This window comes from Maylandia zebra, linkage group LG14 (genome assembly GCF_041146795.1).
Source record: "Maylandia zebra isolate NMK-2024a linkage group LG14, Mzebra_GT3a, whole genome shotgun sequence".
Classification (NCBI taxonomy): Eukaryota; Metazoa; Chordata; class Actinopteri; order Cichliformes; family Cichlidae; genus Maylandia; species Maylandia zebra.
In genome coordinates, this window is record NC_135180.1 from 9,427,196 (window position 1) to 9,447,136 (window position 19,941).

Genomic DNA, 19,941 nt, shown 5'->3' on the forward strand with positions numbered 1-19,941 from the left:
TAAATCACATCACACCCAGGTGACTGCCAAACACACACACACACAGCATCCATAAAGAATGATGATAGATTAAATTATTAGTTCATTAAGTGGTACACTGGATTATATTTACCCTTTCAGGCTCTGGATGTTTCAGGTCCAGATCATTGTTTGGAAAGCTGTTTGGTTGCGGCTTTAGGCAGCTCACAGTCTTCTGAATCTGGCTGGTCTCAGTCTTCGTGTGTAACAGATAGAGAATGAAGACAAAAGAACAGTAATCTGACAGTTACTAAAAATGCATCACTCAAGAGGATGAATAGACCATTTCACTATCGGCAAATAGCGTAAGGTACACATCGTGCATGAGAAACATTCATTAAAATCTGTCCTAGGTCAATGTTACCTCTTCAAAATCTTGCACTGAAGAAGAATGCATGGCTTCTGAGCCTTGCTGAGGCATTTCTTCATCAAGATCCTGCAACAAAGAAAAGATGGCACAAAGATTAGACCAAGTGCTCTTCTTGCAACTGTACTGGGCAGGCCTGTGCTTCTGTTTTTAATTTGCATGTGTGTGTGTGTGTGTGTGTGGGGGGGGGGGGCTTTCCACTCAAGAAATGTTTTCTTCTGAAAAAAATACTGGCTACAATAATTAACAACTGATTCCTTTGCAATCATCCATCCTCTTCCACTTATCCTTATCAGGATTGTGGGGTAGCAGTTTTGGGGCCTATACCAGCTACCATAGGGCAGTACAACCTGGACAGATCACCAGTCTAACATGGAAGGACAAGCATTTGCATTCACACCAAAGGGCAGTTTTGAATCACCAGTTAACCTAACCCCATAAGCTACATCTTTGGACTGTGGGAAGAAGCCAGAGTACACAGCCAGAGAGAGCCCATGCACTAAAGCAGTAAAAAGTGCCTAAAACAAGTTAAGAAGTTGTATAGTACTATCTATCTTAATGTTCAAGCCTGAGTTTCAAAAAATTTCAACATAGAAACAAAGCACATGCAGTCAGTTCTGCATGCTGTAGGTCAAACTGTCAAGACATACGAGAAGACCCCTCCTAAAACCAGAGTGATGTCACCATGAAGCAAACTTTGACGGAGTCCCCCAATAACAGTGTGGTCCTCCTAAGTCACATTTGGGTGGTTAACACACACACACACACACACACACACACTCAGATGTTATCCAGACTTGCACTTTGAAACAATGAAAAGGACCTACAAGCCACGGTCCATGTAAATCACATCACACCCAGGTGACTGCCAAACACACACACACACAGCATCCATAAAGAATGATGATAGATTAAATTATTAGTTCATTAAGTGGTACACTGGATTATATTTACCCTTTCAGGCTCTGGATGTTTCAGGTCCAGATCATTGTTTGGAAAGCTGTTTGGTTGCGGCTTTAGGCAGCTCACAGTCTTCTGAATCTGGCTGGTCTCAGTCTTCGTGTGTAACAGATAGAGAATGAAGACAAAAGAACAGTAATCTGACAGTTACTAAAAATGCATCACTCAAGAGGATGAATAGACCATTTCACTATCGGCAAATAGCGTAAGGTACACATCGTGCATGAGAAACATTCATTAAAATCTGTCCTAGGTCAATGTTACCTCTTCAAAATCTTGCACTGAAGAAGAATGCATGGCTTCTGAGCCTTGCTGAGGCATTTCTTCATCAAGATCCTGCAACAAAGAAAAGATGGCACAAAGATTAGACCAAGTGCTCTTCTTGCAACTGTACTGGGCAGGCCTGTGCTTCTGTTTTTAATTTGCATGTGTGTGTGTGTGTGTGTGTGGGGGGGGGGGGGGGGGGGGGGGGGCTTTCCACTCAAGAAATGTTTTCTTCTGAAAAAAATACTGGCTACAATAATTAACAACTGATTCCTTTGCAATCATCCATCCTCTTCCACTTATCCTTATCAGGATTGTGGGGTAGCAGTTTTGGGGCCTATACCAGCTACCATAGGGCAGTACAACCTGGACAGATCACCAGTCTAACATGGAAGGACAAGCATTTGCATTCACACCAAAGGGCAGTTTTGAATCACCAGTTAACCTAACCCCATAAGCTACATCTTTGGACTGTGGGAAGAAGCCAGAGTACACAGCCAGAGAGAGCCCATGCACTAAAGCAGTAAAAAGTGCCTAAAACAAGTTTAAGCCAAAAATTTCAACATAGAAACAAAGCACATGCAGTCAGTTCTGCATGCTGTAGGTCAAACTGTCAAGACATACGAGAAGACCCCTCCTAAAACCAGAGTGATGTCACCATGAAGCAAACTTTGACGGAGTCCCCCAATAACAGTGTGGTCCTCCTAAGTCACATTTGGGTGGTTAACACACACACACACACTCAGATGTTATCCAGACTTGCACTTTGAAACAATGAAAAGGACCTACAAGCCACGGTCCATGTAAATCACATCACACCCAGGTGACAGCCAAACACACACACACACAGCATCCATAAAGAATGATGATAGATTAAATTATTAGTTCATTAAGTGGTACACTGGATTATATTTACCCTTTCAGGCTCTGGATGTTTCAGGTCCAGATCATTGTTTGGAAAGCTGTTTGGTTGCGGCTTTAGGCAGCTCACAGTCTTCTGAATCTGGCTGGTCTCAGTCTTCGTGTGTAACAGATAGAGAATGAAGACAAAAGAACAGTAATCTGACAGTTACTAAAAATGCATCACTCAAGAGGATGAATAAACCATTTCACTATCGGCAAATAGCGTAAGGTACACATCGTGCATGAGAAACATTCATTAAAATCTGTCCTAGGTCAATGTTACCTCTTCAAAATCTTGCACTGAAGAAGAATGCATGGCTTCTGAGCCTTGCTGAGGCATTTCTTCATCAAGATCCTGCAACAAAGAAAAGATGGCACAAAGATTAGACCAAGTGCTCTTCTTGCAACTGTACTGGGCAGGCCTGTGCTTCTGTTTTTAATTTGCATGTGTGTGTGTGTGTGTGTGTGGGGGGGGGGGGCTTTCCACTCAAGAAATGTTTTCTTCTGAAAAAAATACTGGCTACAATAATTAACAACTGATTCCTTTGCAATCATCCATCCTCTTCCACTTATCCTTATCAGGATTGTGGGGTAGCAGTTTTGGGGCCTATACCAGCTACCATAGGGCAGTACAACCTGGACAGATCACCAGTCTAACATGGAAGGACAAGCATTTGCATTCACACCAAAGGGCAGTTTTGAATCACCAGTTAACCTAACCCCATAAGCTACATCTTTGGACTGTGGGAAGAAGCCAGAGTACACAGCCAGAGAGAGCCCATGCACTAAAGCAGTAAAAAGTGCCTAAAACAAGTTAAGAAGTTGTATAGTACTATCTATCTTAATGTTCAAGCCTGAGTTTCAAAAAATTTCAACATAGAAACAAAGCACATGCAGTCAGTTCTGCATGCTGTAGGTCAAACTGTCAAGACATACGAGAAGACCCCTCCTAAAACCAGAGTGATGTCACCATGAAGCAAACTTTGACGGAGTCCCCCAATAACAGTGTGGTCCTCCTAAGTCACATTTGGGTGGTTAACACACACACACACACACACACACACACACACACACACACACACACACTCAGATGTTATCCAGACTTGCACTTTGAAACAATGAAAAGGACCTACAAGCCACGGTCCATGTAAATCACATCACACCCAGGTGACTGCCAAACACACACACACACAGCATCCATAAAGAATGATGATAGATTAAATTATTAGTTCATTAAGTGGTACACTGGATTATATTTACCCTTTCAGGCTCTGGATGTTTCAGGTCCAGATCATTGTTTGGAAAGCTGTTTGGTTGCGGCTTTAGGCAGCTCACAGTCTTCTGAATCTGGCTGGTCTCAGTCTTCGTGTGTAACAGATAGAGAATGAAGACAAAAGAACAGTAATCTGACAGTTACTAAAAATGCATCACTCAAGAGGATGAATAGACCATTTCACTATCGGCAAATAGCGTAAGGTACACATCGTGCATGAGAAACATTCATTAAAATCTGTCCTAGGTCAATGTTACCTCTTCAAAATCTTGCACTGAAGAAGAATGCATGGCTTCTGAGCCTTGCTGAGGCATTTCTTCATCAAGATCCTGCAACAAAGAAAAGATGGCACAAAGATTAGACCAAGTGCTCTTCTTGCAACTGTACTGGGCAGGCCTGTGCTTCTGTTTTTAATTTGCATGTGTGTGTGTGTGTGTGTGTGGGGGGGTGGGGGTGGGGGGGGCTTTCCACTCAAGAAATGTTTTCTTCTGAAAAAAATACTGGCTACAATAATTAACAACTGATTCCTTTGCAATCATCCATCCTCTTCCACTTATCCTTATCAGGATTGTGGGGTAGCAGTTTTGGGGCCTATACCAGCTACCATAGGGCAGTACAACCTGGACAGATCACCAGTCTAACATGGAAGGACAAGCATTTGCATTCACACCAAAGGGCAGTTTTGAATCACCAGTTAACCTAACCCCATAAGCTACATCTTTGGACTGTGGGAAGAAGCCAGAGTACACAGCCAGAGAGAGCCCATGCACTAAAGCAGTAAAAAGTGCCTAAAACAAGTTAAGAAGTTGTATAGTACTATCTATCTTAATGTTCAAGCCTGAGTTTCAAAAAATTTCAACATAGAAACAAAGCACATGCAGTCAGTTCTGCATGCTGTAGGTCAAACTGTCAAGACATACGAGAAGACCCCTCCTAAAACCAGAGTGATGTCACCATGAAGCAAACTTTGACGGAGTCCCCCAATAACAGTGTGGTCCTCCTAAGTCACATTTGGGTGGTTAACACACACACACACACACTCAGATGTTATCCAGACTTGCACTTTGAAACAATGAAAAGGACCTACAAGCCACGGTCCATGTAAATCACATCACACCCAGGTGACTGCCAAACACACACACACACAGCATCCATAAAGAATGATGATAGATTAAATTATTAGTTCATTAAGTGGTACACTGGATTATATTTACCCTTTCAGGCTCTGGATGTTTCAGGTCCAGATCATTGTTTGGAAAGCTGTTTGGTTGCGGCTTTAGGCAGCTCACAGTCTTCTGAATCTGGCTGGTCTCAGTCTTCGTGTGTAACAGATAGAGAATGAAGACAAAAGAACAGTAATCTGACAGTTACTAAAAATGCATCACTCAAGAGGATGAATAAACCATTTCACTATCGGCAAATAGCGTAAGGTACACATCGTGCATGAGAAACATTCATTAAAATCTGTCCTAGGTCAATGTTACCTCTTCAAAATCTTGCACTGAAGAAGAATGCATGGCTTCTGAGCCTTGCTGAGGCATTTCTTCATCAAGATCCTGCAACAAAGAAAAGATGGCACAAAGATTAGACCAAGTGCTCTTCTTGCAACTGTACTGGGCAGGCCTGTGCTTCTGTTTTTAATTTGCATGTGTGTGTGTGTGTGTGTGGGGGGGGGGGGGGGGGGGGGGGGGGGGGGCTTTCCACTCAAGAAATGTTTTCTTCTGAAAAAAATACTGGCTACAATAATTAACAACTGATTCCTTTGCAATCATCCATCCTCTTCCACTTATCCTTATCAGGATTGTGGGGTAGCAGTTTTGGGGCCTATACCAGCTACCATAGGGCAGTACAACCTGGACAGATCACCAGTCTAACATGGAAGGACAAGCATTTGCATTCACACCAAAGGGCAGTTTTGAATCACCAGTTAACCTAACCCCATAAGCTACATCTTTGGACTGTGGGAAGAAGCCAGAGTACACAGCCAGAGAGAGCCCATGCACTAAAGCAGTAAAAAGTGCCTAAAACAAGTTAAGAAGTTGTATAGTACTATCTATCTTAATGTTCAAGCCTGAGTTTCAAAAAATTTCAACATAGAAACAAAGCACATGCAGTCAGTTCTGCATGCTGTAGGTCAAACTGTCAAGACATACGAGAAGACCCCTCCTAAAACCAGAGTGATGTCACCATGAAGCAAACTTTGACGGAGTCCCCCAATAACAGTGTGGTCCTCCTAAGTCACATTTGGGTGGTTAACACACACACACACACACTCAGATGTTATCCAGACTTGCACTTTGAAACAATGAAAAGGACCTACAAGCCACGGTCCATGTAAATCACATCACACCCAGGTGACTGCCAAACACACACACACACAGCATCCATAAAGAATGATGATAGATTAAATTATTAGTTCATTAAGTGGTACACTGGATTATATTTACCCTTTCAGGCTCTGGATGTTTCAGGTCCAGATCATTGTTTGGAAAGCTGTTTGGTTGCGGCTTTAGGCAGCTCACAGTCTTCTGAATCTGGCTGGTCTCAGTCTTCGTGTGTAACAGATAGAAAATGAATATACAGTGCATTTTTGAAGAGGATTTTGAAACATTAAATAAACTGTATGAGAAAGATAAGTTTCAAGCTATTGTCTTTAAAATATTCACTGTCATGTATAGAGAATTTAAGGCCCTATGATTAAGAGACAAATAGTCAGTGTGATTTCTTTATTTTTTAAGCCATTGCTAAAGGAGTAAAACAATCACCTGTAGCAGCAACGAACTGTCACTAGGGCCCATTTATCTTCGAGGGACAAAATTTAAAATGAATCTAACTAAAGAGGCTACACAGCAAAATCTCCAGTGTTAAATTAACACTAGAGAGTGTCTATATGGGTCCACACAACACTGTTGAGTGTTGAATTAACACTTTTGACAGTGTTATATGTTTAAAAGTAACCTAGTCAGTTTTGAAGATTAACAAAGACTAACACTGAGCAGTGCTGATTTTCTAACACTGGAATATTTCTAACATTTTGAGTTATTTTCCAGTGTTAGAAAATCAGCACTGCTCAGTGTTAGCCATTGTTAATCTTCAAAACTGACTAGGTTACTTTTAAACATATAACACTGTCAAAAGTGTTAATTTAACACTCAACAGTGTTGTATTTAACACTCAGAGGTGTGGACCCTTATAGACACTCTCCAGTGTTAATTTAACACTGGAGATTTTGCTGTGTAGAATCACATTAAACATCAATCACTGTTAAAATTTAGAAACCGAAAGCCATTTTTTATTTCTGCATACCTGCTGATATTTTTTTAGTGCTTTTAGAGGGCTTTGATGTGGCAGCCATCACAATTGCCTGTTTTCCATTAGTACCTACCCCTGTTTTTCCAGTAGGTTATAGTACCATGTAGTTTTTCAGTAACTACTGCACCAAGGTTCCAAGTGATCCAAAGTGATCAGAAAATTTGACATAGACTGAATGCCACCAGGTGGCTGGTCAATGGTGTCACTCGATAAGTTATGAGTGCGCCTCCTTCGTGAAAATCCAAGCCATCATTTTTGAAACTCTGAAATGTTTGAAATAGCGACCAAAATTAACAGCGTGATCCCTGAATTGAACACTAAAGTATAGACTGAGCAGCAGGCATTTTGTCACCTTGACGTCCATGCTTGCTGTGGCATTTATATCACTGGATGCTCGGCTGCATTGCTATAGTTACCCCAGGCACAGTAGGTGATACTCAATTTCAGTGAAAAACTAGATGCCGTAAGTCACGTTAAGCCAATTTGAGTAGGTACAAATGTAAAAATGGCTTAGGGTATGCAATTTATCAGTTCCAAAAAGTACAATTGTAGAAATACCTTGCATCTCCAGAGCCAATCCGAGTCACCATAATTATAGTCTATTTCTTCACCTGGACTTATGTCTCTGCTTGCAAATAAGCATAGATGGGGCTTTCCATTGATATTTAATATTTTCATCTTAGCACTTGGACTGATGTGGTTGTCGTTGACAAGTCTGCCTAATGACCCATCTTCTTGAGATGCATCCACACTGTGGGGTTAGGCAAAAAAGTATTAGCTTAACTAGTTAGGAAGCTTTTTTTTCATAAATCAAAAGCAATGTGTAATTTAATCTTAATCAAACTACACTGATATAATACGCACCACCAGAGTTTTCCATCAAACTTGAATTCAAACATGAACACCTTCAGGCTGTCATGATAAACTCTGTGTCTCCGCTCACATTCTTCTTTTGTTATGAGTTTACCTCTGTATTCCAAAAGAAAGTCTCCTTTTTGGAATGGAACAGTCGTGAAAATGCCCCGACCTGAATTGCAGAGGCATACCAAGTGAGTGACAAAAGACAAAGTGACAAACTCCAAATCTAATCCAAACTAAAGACCAACTTACCTTTGAAGGCATTTATGTAGTGGATATCAAGTCCCAGTTTGTCCCTTCCAGCAGAAACATGACAGACTGCATCCTCCCGTGGAGGAATGCGTCTCCTTCGCATGTTCTCCTGTACGATTGGCTGTATTACCAAAGCATATAAAGTATTACGATTATCGTCATCATTGTCATCATCATCAGTAGTAGCAGAACTAGCAGTAGTGTAGTTTACAGCATAAACACAGCTGACTTATTCATAGTGCTAATTTATGCCTTCTTTTAAAATGTTAAAGGCCTAGTACTCAAAATGGCGACATGTGACATTTCTGTAATGGCGACTGCAGAGAGTGATACAAGTACTGAGAAAGCTTAGGCATCAAAACTGTAAGAAGTTTTTTCTTCAGGCATATAAATAAATACACGACTAAATACACTTATACCCTTGCTTTTATTTTAGGGCTGTCAGCAGAATGGACAGACATTGGACAAACTGCCCGAAATTAGCTAACAGCGACATCAGGGATTTTGACTCAGACTGCGCTGGTTTAATTGTTAATCGCGTTAGTCGCGATGTCGGCATTAACACGTTTAAGCCACAATAATGCTTTAACACCGAGTAAATCCTAACACGGGTTAGCCCGCTTTATCGCGTTGACGCGGTTAGTCGTCAGCCCTATTTTATTTACTCAATGACAAACGCTGGGGCCGTTTTACTTCTTCAAAGACTCACTAACAGTCCATAAAGCATAAATTAAACCAGTTTAATATAGGCCTGTGCACCTATAATTTCATATAGTATTAAAGTCATGGTGCATTTTACATTAAAAAAGGCTTACCTTTGTGTTTTTAATCCGTCTTCGTATTGCCGTCGACATACACTTGTTAAAGGGCACGCGCGCGAAAGTTGTGGCGCCGTTTCCTGTAGGTACCGCCCATATATATAGCCTACCAATCACAATGACTTCCGGCCGTGTGTATTGAAAATGTGTATTAAATTGCAGTACCTACACACATCCACTCTAACTCGAAACGTCGCTGTGCAATACACTGGAATACACAAAAATCAGGTGAGGGGGTATAGGTGGACTTTTAAGAAAATCAGAAAATCTTTTAATTATAGTTTAATAAATGAATTTACACTACAGTTTAAGCAAATACAGGTCAAAAGATAAATAATGACCTCATAAGAAGTAGAAAAAATTATTATTTAGACACTTAAAAATGCATTTACAAGTCATGTTTTAGGGGGACACATGAATACACAGCAAAAAGTCGAAATGTCCCCGGAGCCCAGGTACAGCGCAGGTCAAATGTCAATCCATACCACATAGACGCACTCACACACACACACACACACACACACACTGAAGTATAAAATAAAGACAGGGGGCAGTGCTCAGCGCGAGTCTCTCTGTCTGGAGGTTGCCCTTGCTAGCAAGACGTTCTGTGTGTCTCTCTTCTCTGAGTCTTTACTGAAGAAGTGTTTTAGAACATTTTCCTTAACAGGCGCTAAACCTGCCAGGCCTGTCAGTGGTTGTAAATATAAGACGTCTTTGTAATATAAAATAACAGAGCTTTGTGTGAGACTGTGTGTGACGACAGCGCACTGTAGCGCTGCGAGCTATTTTTAGACGGTGTGTGAACATGCAAATGAGGTGGCTGCTGTGAAGCGCACAGAGGACTTTTGCTTCCTGTTTAGCGTGTTATTGAGTTTTATAATTATGATTTGCAAACAATGATACATGCCTGTAATTAAAACGCTGATTTTGCTGATTATAATACTACAAATAAGGTTTTGAATGACTACGCTGAATGTTTGATGTTTGGCTGGGTTTTGATATAGAAGAGACAAATCGTGCATGATTTAGACCGGCACTTCAGTCGGCAGAGTAAGATTGTGATGAAAATGATATTAAATAAATCTCTTAGTGTGTTGATACAGGTGGCTACGGGCCTGGACCAACTGCCCCCACAAGCACAGCGGCCGAAGCAAAATTATAGTAATGGAAACCACACTCAGCAAGAATCAGCAGCTGTGGAAAAAACAGCAGCTAGGAAAGAATTAGAGAAGAAATTAAGAGAAGTTTTTAACACATAAAATTGGGGCCAACAGACTTGTGGAGGTTGGGAAGGCGTCCGGAGCATCACAACAAAAAGGTGAAACACAAAACACACACAAGCAGAGTAATGTGAGAGAGAGGCACGTGCTAGAGGAATGCCTTGTTTGAGAAAAAAAAAGTTAAATTAACCCACCTACAAACGCACATACACGCAATGAAGAAACAGCTTACATTCATGAACACGTGAAGATTTTCCAACAAGGTTAAAGTAGCGAAACTTAACACACACCTGTTGTTGAATAATAAAGTTTTCTCTGGTCCCCTCCCCAATCAGACCAGGAGTGACATGTTTAGCCGCATGTTCTCCTTAAATTGCTGGCTCTCTGAGTGGTGTCCCAGAAACGATGTGGGCTTCATAGATAATTGGCAAACCTTCTGGAGGAAACCTGGTCTTGTTAGGAGAGACGGCATCCATCCCACTTTGGATGGAGCAGCTCTCATTTCTAGAAATATGGACAAATTTATTAAACCCCCCAAAATATGACTATCCAGAGTTGGGACCAGGAAGCAGAGTTGCAGTCTTACACGCCTCTCTGCAGCTTCTCTCCTCCTGCTACCCCCCCCAAAAACCCATCTCCATAGAGACTGTGTCAGCTTCCAAAAAGACAAAAAACAAACTAAAAACCAGCAACAAACAACTTAAACATAAACAATTACAAAGAAAGAACAATACAGTATCCACATCTGAACCAAAGAGTAAAACAGTGAAATGTGGATTATTAAATATTAGGTCTCTCTCCTCCAAGTCTCTGTTAGTACATGACTTAATAATTGATCAACAAATTGATTTACTCTGCCTTACAGAAACCTGGTTGCAGCAGGATGATTATGTTAGTTTAAATGAATCAACACCCCCGAGTCATTCTAACTACCAGAAATCTCGAAGCACAGGCCGGGGGGGCGGTGTGGCAGCAATTTTTCACACCAGCCTATTAATTAATGAAAGACCAAGACAGACTTTTAATTCATTTGAAAGCCTGATGCTTAGCCTCGTCCACCCCAGCTGTAAAACTCAGAAACCAGTCTTACTTGTTATCATCTATCGTCCACCTGGGCCTTACACAGAGTTTCTGTCTGATTTCTCAGACTTTTTATCTGATTTAGTTCTCAGCTCAGATAAAATAATTATTGTGGGTGATTTTAACATCCATGTAGATGCTAAAAATGACAGCCTCAACATGGCATTTAATCTGTTATTAGACTCAATTGGTTTCTCTCAAAATGTAAAAGAACCCACCCACCACTTTAATCACACTCTAGATCTTGTTTTAACATATGGCATAGAAACTGAACATTTAACAGTGTTTCCTGAAAACCCTCTCCTGTCTGATCATTTCCTGATAACATTTACATTTACAATAATTGATTACACAGCGGTGGAGAGTAGACGTTATCACAGTAGATGTCTTTCTGAAAGCGCTGTAACTGAGTTTAAGAATATAATCCACCCACTGTTATCATCTTCAATGCCCTGTACCAACATAGAGCAGAGCAGCTATCTGAACGCTACCCCAACAGAGGTCGATTATCTTGTACGACTCTGGATACTGTAGCTCCTGTGAAAACTAAGGTCTCTAATCAGAAGTACCTGACTCCGTGGTATAATTCTCAAACACGTACCCTAAAGCAGATGACTAGTAATCTGGAGAGGAAATGGCGTGTCACAAATTTAGAGGATCATCATTTAGCCTGGAAAAATAGTTTGCTGCTTTATAAGAAAGCCCTCCGCAAAGCCAGAACATCTTACTATTCATCACTGATTGAAGTAAATAAGAACAACCCCAGGTTTCTCTTCAGCACTGTAGCCAGGCTGACAAAAAGTCAGAGCTCTTTTGAGCCAACAATCCCTTTAACGTTAACTAGTAATGACTTCATGAACTTCTTCACAAATAAAATTTTTATCATTAGAGAAAAAATTACCAGTAATCATCCCACAGATGTAATATTATCTACAGCTACTCTTAGTACCATTGATGTTAAGTTAGACTCTTTTTCTCTAATTGATCTTTCTGAGTTAACTTCAATAATTACTTCCTCCAAGCCATCAACGTGTCTTTTAGACCCCATTCCTACAAAACTGCTCAAAGAAGTCCTGCCATTAATTAATTCTTCGATCTTAAATATGATCAACCTATCTCTAATGATCGGCTATGTACCACAGGCCTTCAAGCTAGCTGTAGTTAAACCTTTACTCAAAAAGCCATCTCTAGACCCAGCAGTCTTAGCTAATTATAGGCCAATCTCCAACCTTCCTTTCATATCAAAAATCCTTGAAAGAGTAGTTGTCAAACAGCTAACAGATCATCTGCAGAGGAATGGTTTATTTGAAGAGTTTCAGTCAGGTTTCAGAGCTCATCACAGCACAGAAACAGCTTTAGTGAAGGTTACAAATGATCTTCTTATGGCCTCTGACAGTGGACTCATCTCTGTGCTTGTCCTGCTAGACCTTAGTGCAGCATTCGATACTGTCGATCATAATATCCTATTAGAGCGATTAGAACATGCTGTAGGTATTACAGGTACTGCGCTGCAGTGGTTTGTATCATATCTATCTAATAGACTCCAGTTTGTTCATGTAAATGTAAATGGAGAGTCCTCTTCACACACTGAGGTTAATTATGGAGTTCCACAGGGTTCAGTGCTAGGACCAATTCTGTTTACATTATACATGCTTCCCTTAGGCAGTATCATTAGAAGACATAGCATACATTTTCACTGCTATGCAGATGACACCCAGCTCTATCTGTCCATGAAGCCAGATAACACACACCAATTAGTTAAACTGCAGGAATGTCTTAAAGACATAAAGACCTGGATGGCCGCTAACTTTCTGCTTCTTAATTCAGATAAAACTGAGGTTATTGTACTCGGCCCTGAAAAGCCTAGAAATATGGTATCTAACCAGATTCTTACTCTGGATGGCATTACCTTGGCCTCCAGTAAAACTGTGAGGAACCTTGGAGTCATTTTTGACCAGGACATGTCCTTCAATGCACATATCAAACAAATATGTAAGACTGCGTTCTTCCATTTGCGCAACATCTCTAAAATTAGAAATATCCTGTCTCAGAGTGACGCTGAAAAACTAGTTCATGCATTTATTACTTCCAGGCTGGACTACTGTAATTCATTATTATCAGGATGTCCAAAAAACTCACTGAAAAGCCTTCAGCTAATCCAAAATGCTGCAGCAAGAGTACTGACAGGGACTAGAAAGAGAGAGCATATTTCTCCTGTTTTGGCTTCCCTTCATTGGCTTCCTGTTAAATCCAGAATTGAATTCAAAATCCTGCTCCTCACATACAAGGTCTTAAATAATCAGGCCCCATCTTATCTCAATGACCTTGTAGTACCATATCACCCTATTAGAGCACTTCGCTCTTGCTCTGCAGGCCTACTTGTTGTTCCTAGAGTATTTAAAAGTAGAATGGGAGGGAGAGCCTTCAGTTTTCAGGCCCCTCTTCTGTGGAACCAGCTTCCAGTTTGGATTCGGGAGACAGACACTATCTCTACTTTCAAGATTAGGCTTAAAACTTTCCTTTTTGCTAAAGCATATAGTTAGGGCTGGACCAGGTGACCCTGAATCCTCCCTTAGTTATGCTGCAATAGACATAGGCTGCCGGGGGATTCCCATGATGCATTGAGTTTTTCCTTTCCAGTCACCTTTCTCACTCACTATGTATTAACAGACCTCTCTGCATTGAATCATATCTGTTATTAACCTCTGTCTCTCTTCCACAGCATGTCTTTTATCCTGTCTTCCTTCTCTCACCCCAACCGGTCGCAGCAGATGGCCGCCCCTCCCTGAGCCTGGTTCTGCCGGAGGTTTCTTCCTGTTAAAAGGGAGTTTTTCCTTCCCACTGTTGCCAAAGTGCTTGCTCATAGGGGGTCATATGATTGTTGGGTTTTTTTCTCTGTATCTATGAAGCGCCTTGAGGCGACTTATGTTGTGATTTGGCGCTATATAAATAAAATTGAATTGAATTGAATTTATCCACTAATAACAAATAAACTCTCTGGGTTGCAGGACAACAACTTAACTTAAAAAAAAAAAAAGACACTGGTCTGACCAACCAGGGAAGACACAACAAATTTAGTGGTAAAAAGATTCAAATTGTGACATGTTTTCTGCTGATTGATTAATACAAGTGATTACTGAATGAAGGAAAATCCCATTTTTGGGCTTTTAAACATGATCTTAAGAATTTTAACATGTACCTGTGTTGTCCTGTCAACTTGGCGGGTCATGAGTGGATTATATGGTGAGAAAAAACAAAAAAAGGGGGAGAGAAGGCTGACACAGGGCCTGGTCCCGTTGTTTCTCCCCTCTCTGAATAACGTAGCCAAAATAACATCATTTTCCTGTTCGTTCGTTTTTGTTTTGTGTTTGTTTTGTTTTTTCTCTGTATGTTTGATTACAGGCTGCCTTGTCGGCCCGGAAAGCCGAGGCTGACCTGGACTCCTGCTCTCCCCCCCTACCATCTTTGCTCTCTCCTCTACTATCTTTGATGTGACCCTGACCAAATGCTACAGCAGCTGGACCCACAACAACAACCTGAAAATGTCAACAGTGCTGCAGGAAAACGATCTCATGCAACGGAGACGGAGAGCGTTAAATCCAAGGCCCGTTTCACTACACGGGGGAGATTTCCAGACAGCTTCAGCTGACAGAGCTGTGACGAGACGCCCATTAAGCCCGGAGGAAAAGTGAGGCCGAGCAAGACAATGCTGACCTTAACAACTCTGCATTAAAACTGTGCAGGACAGTGACGGACCAACACGGATGATCGGGCAGCAAAAAGGGCGTGCCAGAAACAGGAGGAGTAACTGAGGTCAGGAGGCACCTCGGAATGAACAAAGGCACCAGGAGAAAATAAGCTGAAGGCACAGGTGTCGGGGCTCGGCCAGGAGCTGACCTCTGAGAAGAGCCGAACAGCAGAGCTGTAGAAGGCCGTGGAGCAAAGCAAGGGAAACATCAATGGACTTCAATCTGACTTGTACGGAAAAGACTCTGAGGTTTCTCAAGGCATCAGAGCAGAAACTGAGCATGGCTCAGGAGGAGCTGGCTGATAATCGAACCCATCAGGCTTGGAGTCCCAGACACAGGACTTGAAATCAGGCCGGACCTTGCTGGAGCAGGAGGTCGCCAAACCTGACGAAAAAGCTCCAACAGCAGGAGCAAGCCCTGAAGGAGCTACAGAAGCAAAAGGGTCAAGTTAAGGAGGAGCGGAACAAGGAGAAGATGCAGGACACTGGAGAAAAGCACTGCCTCAATTGGGGCCAGAACCAGTATGGACAGAACTTTGAGCAGCAGCAGCACCAACGGATGCAAACGGACTGAAAAGGAGGAGGGCAGGACCCCAGGGCACGCTTCAGGCCGTGGTTTACCCAGAACACCAGAACAGGAAAGTGATGAATACAAACACCCACACAAACACACACATCCACATGCACTGACTCAGAATGAAGAGAAACACACATATGCACATATGCACTCGTTGATTGAGTGAGAAATGACACACACACACGTGCAAAAAATCGAAATGCTGATTCAATTCACTGAAGAGTGATACACACACACACGCTGATGCAATGAAGAATGCTTTACTAACAAATGCTGCACACAAACATCCAAATATGGAGTCGGTTACAACAACAAGAACCCATTGATTGTTTATTGGTTAAATGCATTTCATGTCACCCAGAGGGCATTTGTGTAGATTTAGGGGACAAGGTCTAAAGCAGTTGGGTTGTGAAAACAATGTCTGTGCGTGATGTCTGTTTATGGCTTAAGGCCTCCACTGAATTGTTTATTGTGCTTCACACAGCCTCATAAGGAGCAGTGGTACAGAGTGAAAATGATGAATTAACGGTGTGAGTTTTATTTCGGAGAGAATATGAAAAGGTTGTGTTGATTTAACTCAGTTGTTTAAGTTTCTGCCAAAGCAAAGCATTTGTGTGCAACCAGTGTCCAACATGTTTTTGTCAGTGCAAAAAGGAGTTACAGTACCTGCATGCCTACACAATATTGTCCTGGGAGGGAGAAAAACTTTCTGGTGAAGTTTTGGTTGATTTTTGGGTTTTGTTTGACACTAGGTTGATTCTATCAGTGAGGTTTGGATTGTTTTCCTTCTCTAAGAGAGAGAAGGATGGTTTTAGGCTTGGACATGTTTGCAATGGGCCCCAGTATTTGTTATTATTTGAGTATTTTATTGTTTACGTTTGTTTTTGCTTTTGTTACAGTGCACTGAAATAAGAACATCTGAGAGGTGTGATCCACCGGTGGTGATATTTTGGTATTTTGTGAGTTCCCGATTTAACAAATCGGCTCTTTAATCCAGGCCTGAGAGATTGAACTTTAAAGTGCTATAAAATGTTCTTACTGAAAACAGTCGCGAAGTATTTTTCTCCATGATTATAATGGGCTTGGGAGAAATTCACTTATATGGGACACTGATCGAATGAGAAGTCCTGAGCCTAAAAGGATTGCAGTGAGTCAATCCAGTCCAAAGAAGGAAAAAACAAACAAGGAACTGTTTCCTTTAAAATGATGACGTCATCTTGCTGGTGATGGAGGCTCGAATAGGTTGCGCGTGACACTCTTCGTGAGACTCCCTTATCAGCAATACCTGGTATAAATGTGTGTGGATGTATGCATGTGACTGGACTGTGACGGACTGACGACTAAAAGTTTTAACTGACTTAATACTGAGACAAAAACGGTACTGACTTTAGGATTAGTAGATGTCCACAGACAATTCACCCAGCCTGTAAAAGAAGGGTGGATGTTTTGTCTTGCTTTGTTTTTGTTTTTGCAGGAACAGAAGGAGGACAGAGACTAAAGAGGGAGGCTGTAGCTTCACAGGAGTGTGAACTGCAGACTTAACCCTTTGGTTGCTAATTTTGAGTTACTGATGTTTACATTAAGAAAATTGTGTTTTAGTAGCTGTGTTTCGATTAATGTATCATATTATATGGTTGGGAATGTTAAATGCTAAAGTGAAGAAAAGGTTTGATTTCACTCATGACTGAACATGTTATTATTAACCATAGCGGGTCACTGTAAAGAGTCAATTAACTTTTATAGAGGTAAAAAAAAAACCTCCACTGAGGTCTATGAATAACAGGGGAATGATAGATTTGTCACACTCAAAATGGAGATATGTAATGATAGACACTTTTGGGTGCTTTCTTGAAATAATTAGCAATTTAAAAGTAAGATAGAACCAACAGGGGCATGTGCTGAGGGGTGGTACTGCACAAGAACAAGAGCAAAATAAAGAAAAATATTGTGTTTAGCTTTGAGAAATTAAAATTAAAATGTACCATTACACTCAGAGGATCAATATGAAGTTCGATATATGCTAATTTTGTATGAAGTACATGACTGGTGACTGTTCTGTCCTGAGCTTTTGTTTTTACAGCACCCGCTTGACCACACCAACAGTTTCTCGCCACCGAAAAGGGGTACTTGCAAAGAATAGAGAATGGGGAGGAATATCATCAAAACTGGGAAAGGTAAGCCCCAACGGGGGTGATAACGCCATAACTTTCACTTATGGTCAAATTCTCAAAATTTGACCCCGAACTTGAAAAATTCTTCAAACATTTAGAGACAGAGTGGAGGTTTAGATAAACATAATGTCACAAACCACATAAGGATGGAGCACTTGAATCGATAAGATGGTGAATTGACACGCAGTAAAATGTTGATCATGTTGATTATGTTTATTCCAGTGTGCAGAGCAAGATTATTATTATTAGAGAAAACAAATGAAATAACGAAAACTAGAAGTGGAAAAACATTCGCGTTAATGAAAATAAAATCAAAACAAAAAAGGAAAACTGACTAAAAACTGTAATGAATGTTCACAAAACTAACTAAACTTAACTGGAGTTATAGCAAAATGTGTTTAGTTTCATTGATGTGTGCGTGCCCTGCAATAGTGAAGTCAAGGCAGAACGTTGGTCAAGTCGTCCAAACTTATAAACAGTATATTTGCATAATGACTGAAAGCAGCCCACTGAAGGAACAGTGGGCTTGGAGGTCAGTTCCTTCATCACGATTATGCAAATTCTCATGACCATTGATCAACAACCACTGATCAAAGACCCATGAGTAGAAGGAAGAAAGAAGTGCCAAGATACAATTGTCAGAAGTGGGATTCGAACACACGCCTCCAGGGGAGACTGCGCCCTGAACGCAACCCCTTAGACCGCTCAGCCATCCTGACACATTGCAACAGCCAACAAGTTGAATAATCCCACGCAGTTGCTGATTTCCATTTGACATACTTGTATGTTAAGTGCATGTAATAAACAAATAAAAATAATTACTAAGAAAATATATTGATTTAAAAGTTTGTGTTAAATGTTGTAAGTCAGATCGAAATAGAAAGATCAGGTGTGGTGGACAGGAATGATTAGATGTCAACAACTTGATTGGATGGCCAAAGTGTGAAATGTGACGTCCTGTGAGGGAAGCGTGAAAAAGCGTGAGCAGGTATAAAAAGACATTCTGGGTTCTTCTATTTTGTCTTTTGCGAGATGAGCAGTTGGGAAGGTTGGATCTAAGAGGTTCACAGTTGAAAGTTCAAGCAGACACGCTAGAGGGGGAACCACAGCCCAACCTGTGAACTGGTTTCAAATGAATGCCCAGCTGCTTTCCTGTTAACAGGGCTTTTAACCATGTCTGAGGTAACATCTAGCAGCTGTTCAGCCATGGAAACGTAGTGCGAATAATCTACAATGTCATCCATACTGATCATTTGGCTGAATACTTTTAGGCAGGTTGCCATGAAATGACAGTTCACACAGTTTCACATTGGTTCCATGGTGTAATGGTTAGCACTCTGGACTTTGAATCCAGCGATCTGCGTTCAAATCTTGGTGGGACCTGCTTATTGGGAGGTGAAACCATACTGCATGTCACATAGTGATAACTTGTTTTTGGTCGCCAAGCGGTCGAAGGCACTGCGTTCAGGTCGCAGTCTCCTCTGAAGGCGTTTGTTCGAATATAGCAGCTATTCAGCCATGTAAACACATACTACGAAGCTCGTGGCGCCCACTTTCTGTGCTGACTTTGAGGTCGGAAGAGGTTTGGAGCTGTACAGTTAGTGAGTCAGCAGAGTGTTTGTGACTTTTGCGCACAAGCGCACCTCAGCACTCGGATACTCCAATCTGTAACTTTGTGTGGGTTGTAACTGAATTTCGTTGACCGCGGCCCTGCAGAGAATCAGTGCCAAAAAAACCAAGGTACTCCGAGTTGGCTATGCACGTGCCCGCATTCCTGTCATGATCAACCAACAACGTGCTGAAGAGGTGGAGAATTTTACATATCTTGGCAGCATCATCTCGAATGACGGGGTCTCTGATCGGGATGTCGACGGCAGAGTAGGGAAGGCAGTTGGTGTCCTGCGACGTCTCCAACCTATTTGGAACTCGACCTCCCTGAATGTAAGGGTCAAGATCAGACTACTGAACTCTATAGTCTTCCCTACTGCACGTTACGCTAGTGAAACCTGGCGCTCAACAAGTGCAATTATTCAACACCTGAACGTGCTTCAACAACGTGGCTTGCGGCGAATCCTGAGAATTTCCTACCGGGACCGAATAACAAATGAGGAGGTCCCACG

General features: G+C 41.5%; 1 protein-coding gene across 1 annotated transcript; it reads right to left on the reverse strand.

The window, feature by feature from the left end:
* Nucleotides 1-6,205: 6,205 nt before the first annotated feature.
* LOC143412531 (histone-lysine N-methyltransferase set-1-like) lies at nt 6,206-9,544 on the reverse strand. Its single transcript, XM_076873576.1, has 5 exons — nt 9,023-9,544; nt 8,208-8,328; nt 7,962-8,124; nt 7,656-7,848; nt 6,206-6,334 (listed from the first exon to the last, which is right to left on the reverse strand). Exons 1-5 carry the CDS (start codon nt 9,059-9,061, stop codon nt 6,206-6,208), a joined length of 645 nt encoding a protein of 214 aa, XP_076729691.1. The 5' UTR covers nt 9,062-9,544.
* Between the last annotated feature and the right edge of the window lie 10,397 nt (nt 9,545-19,941).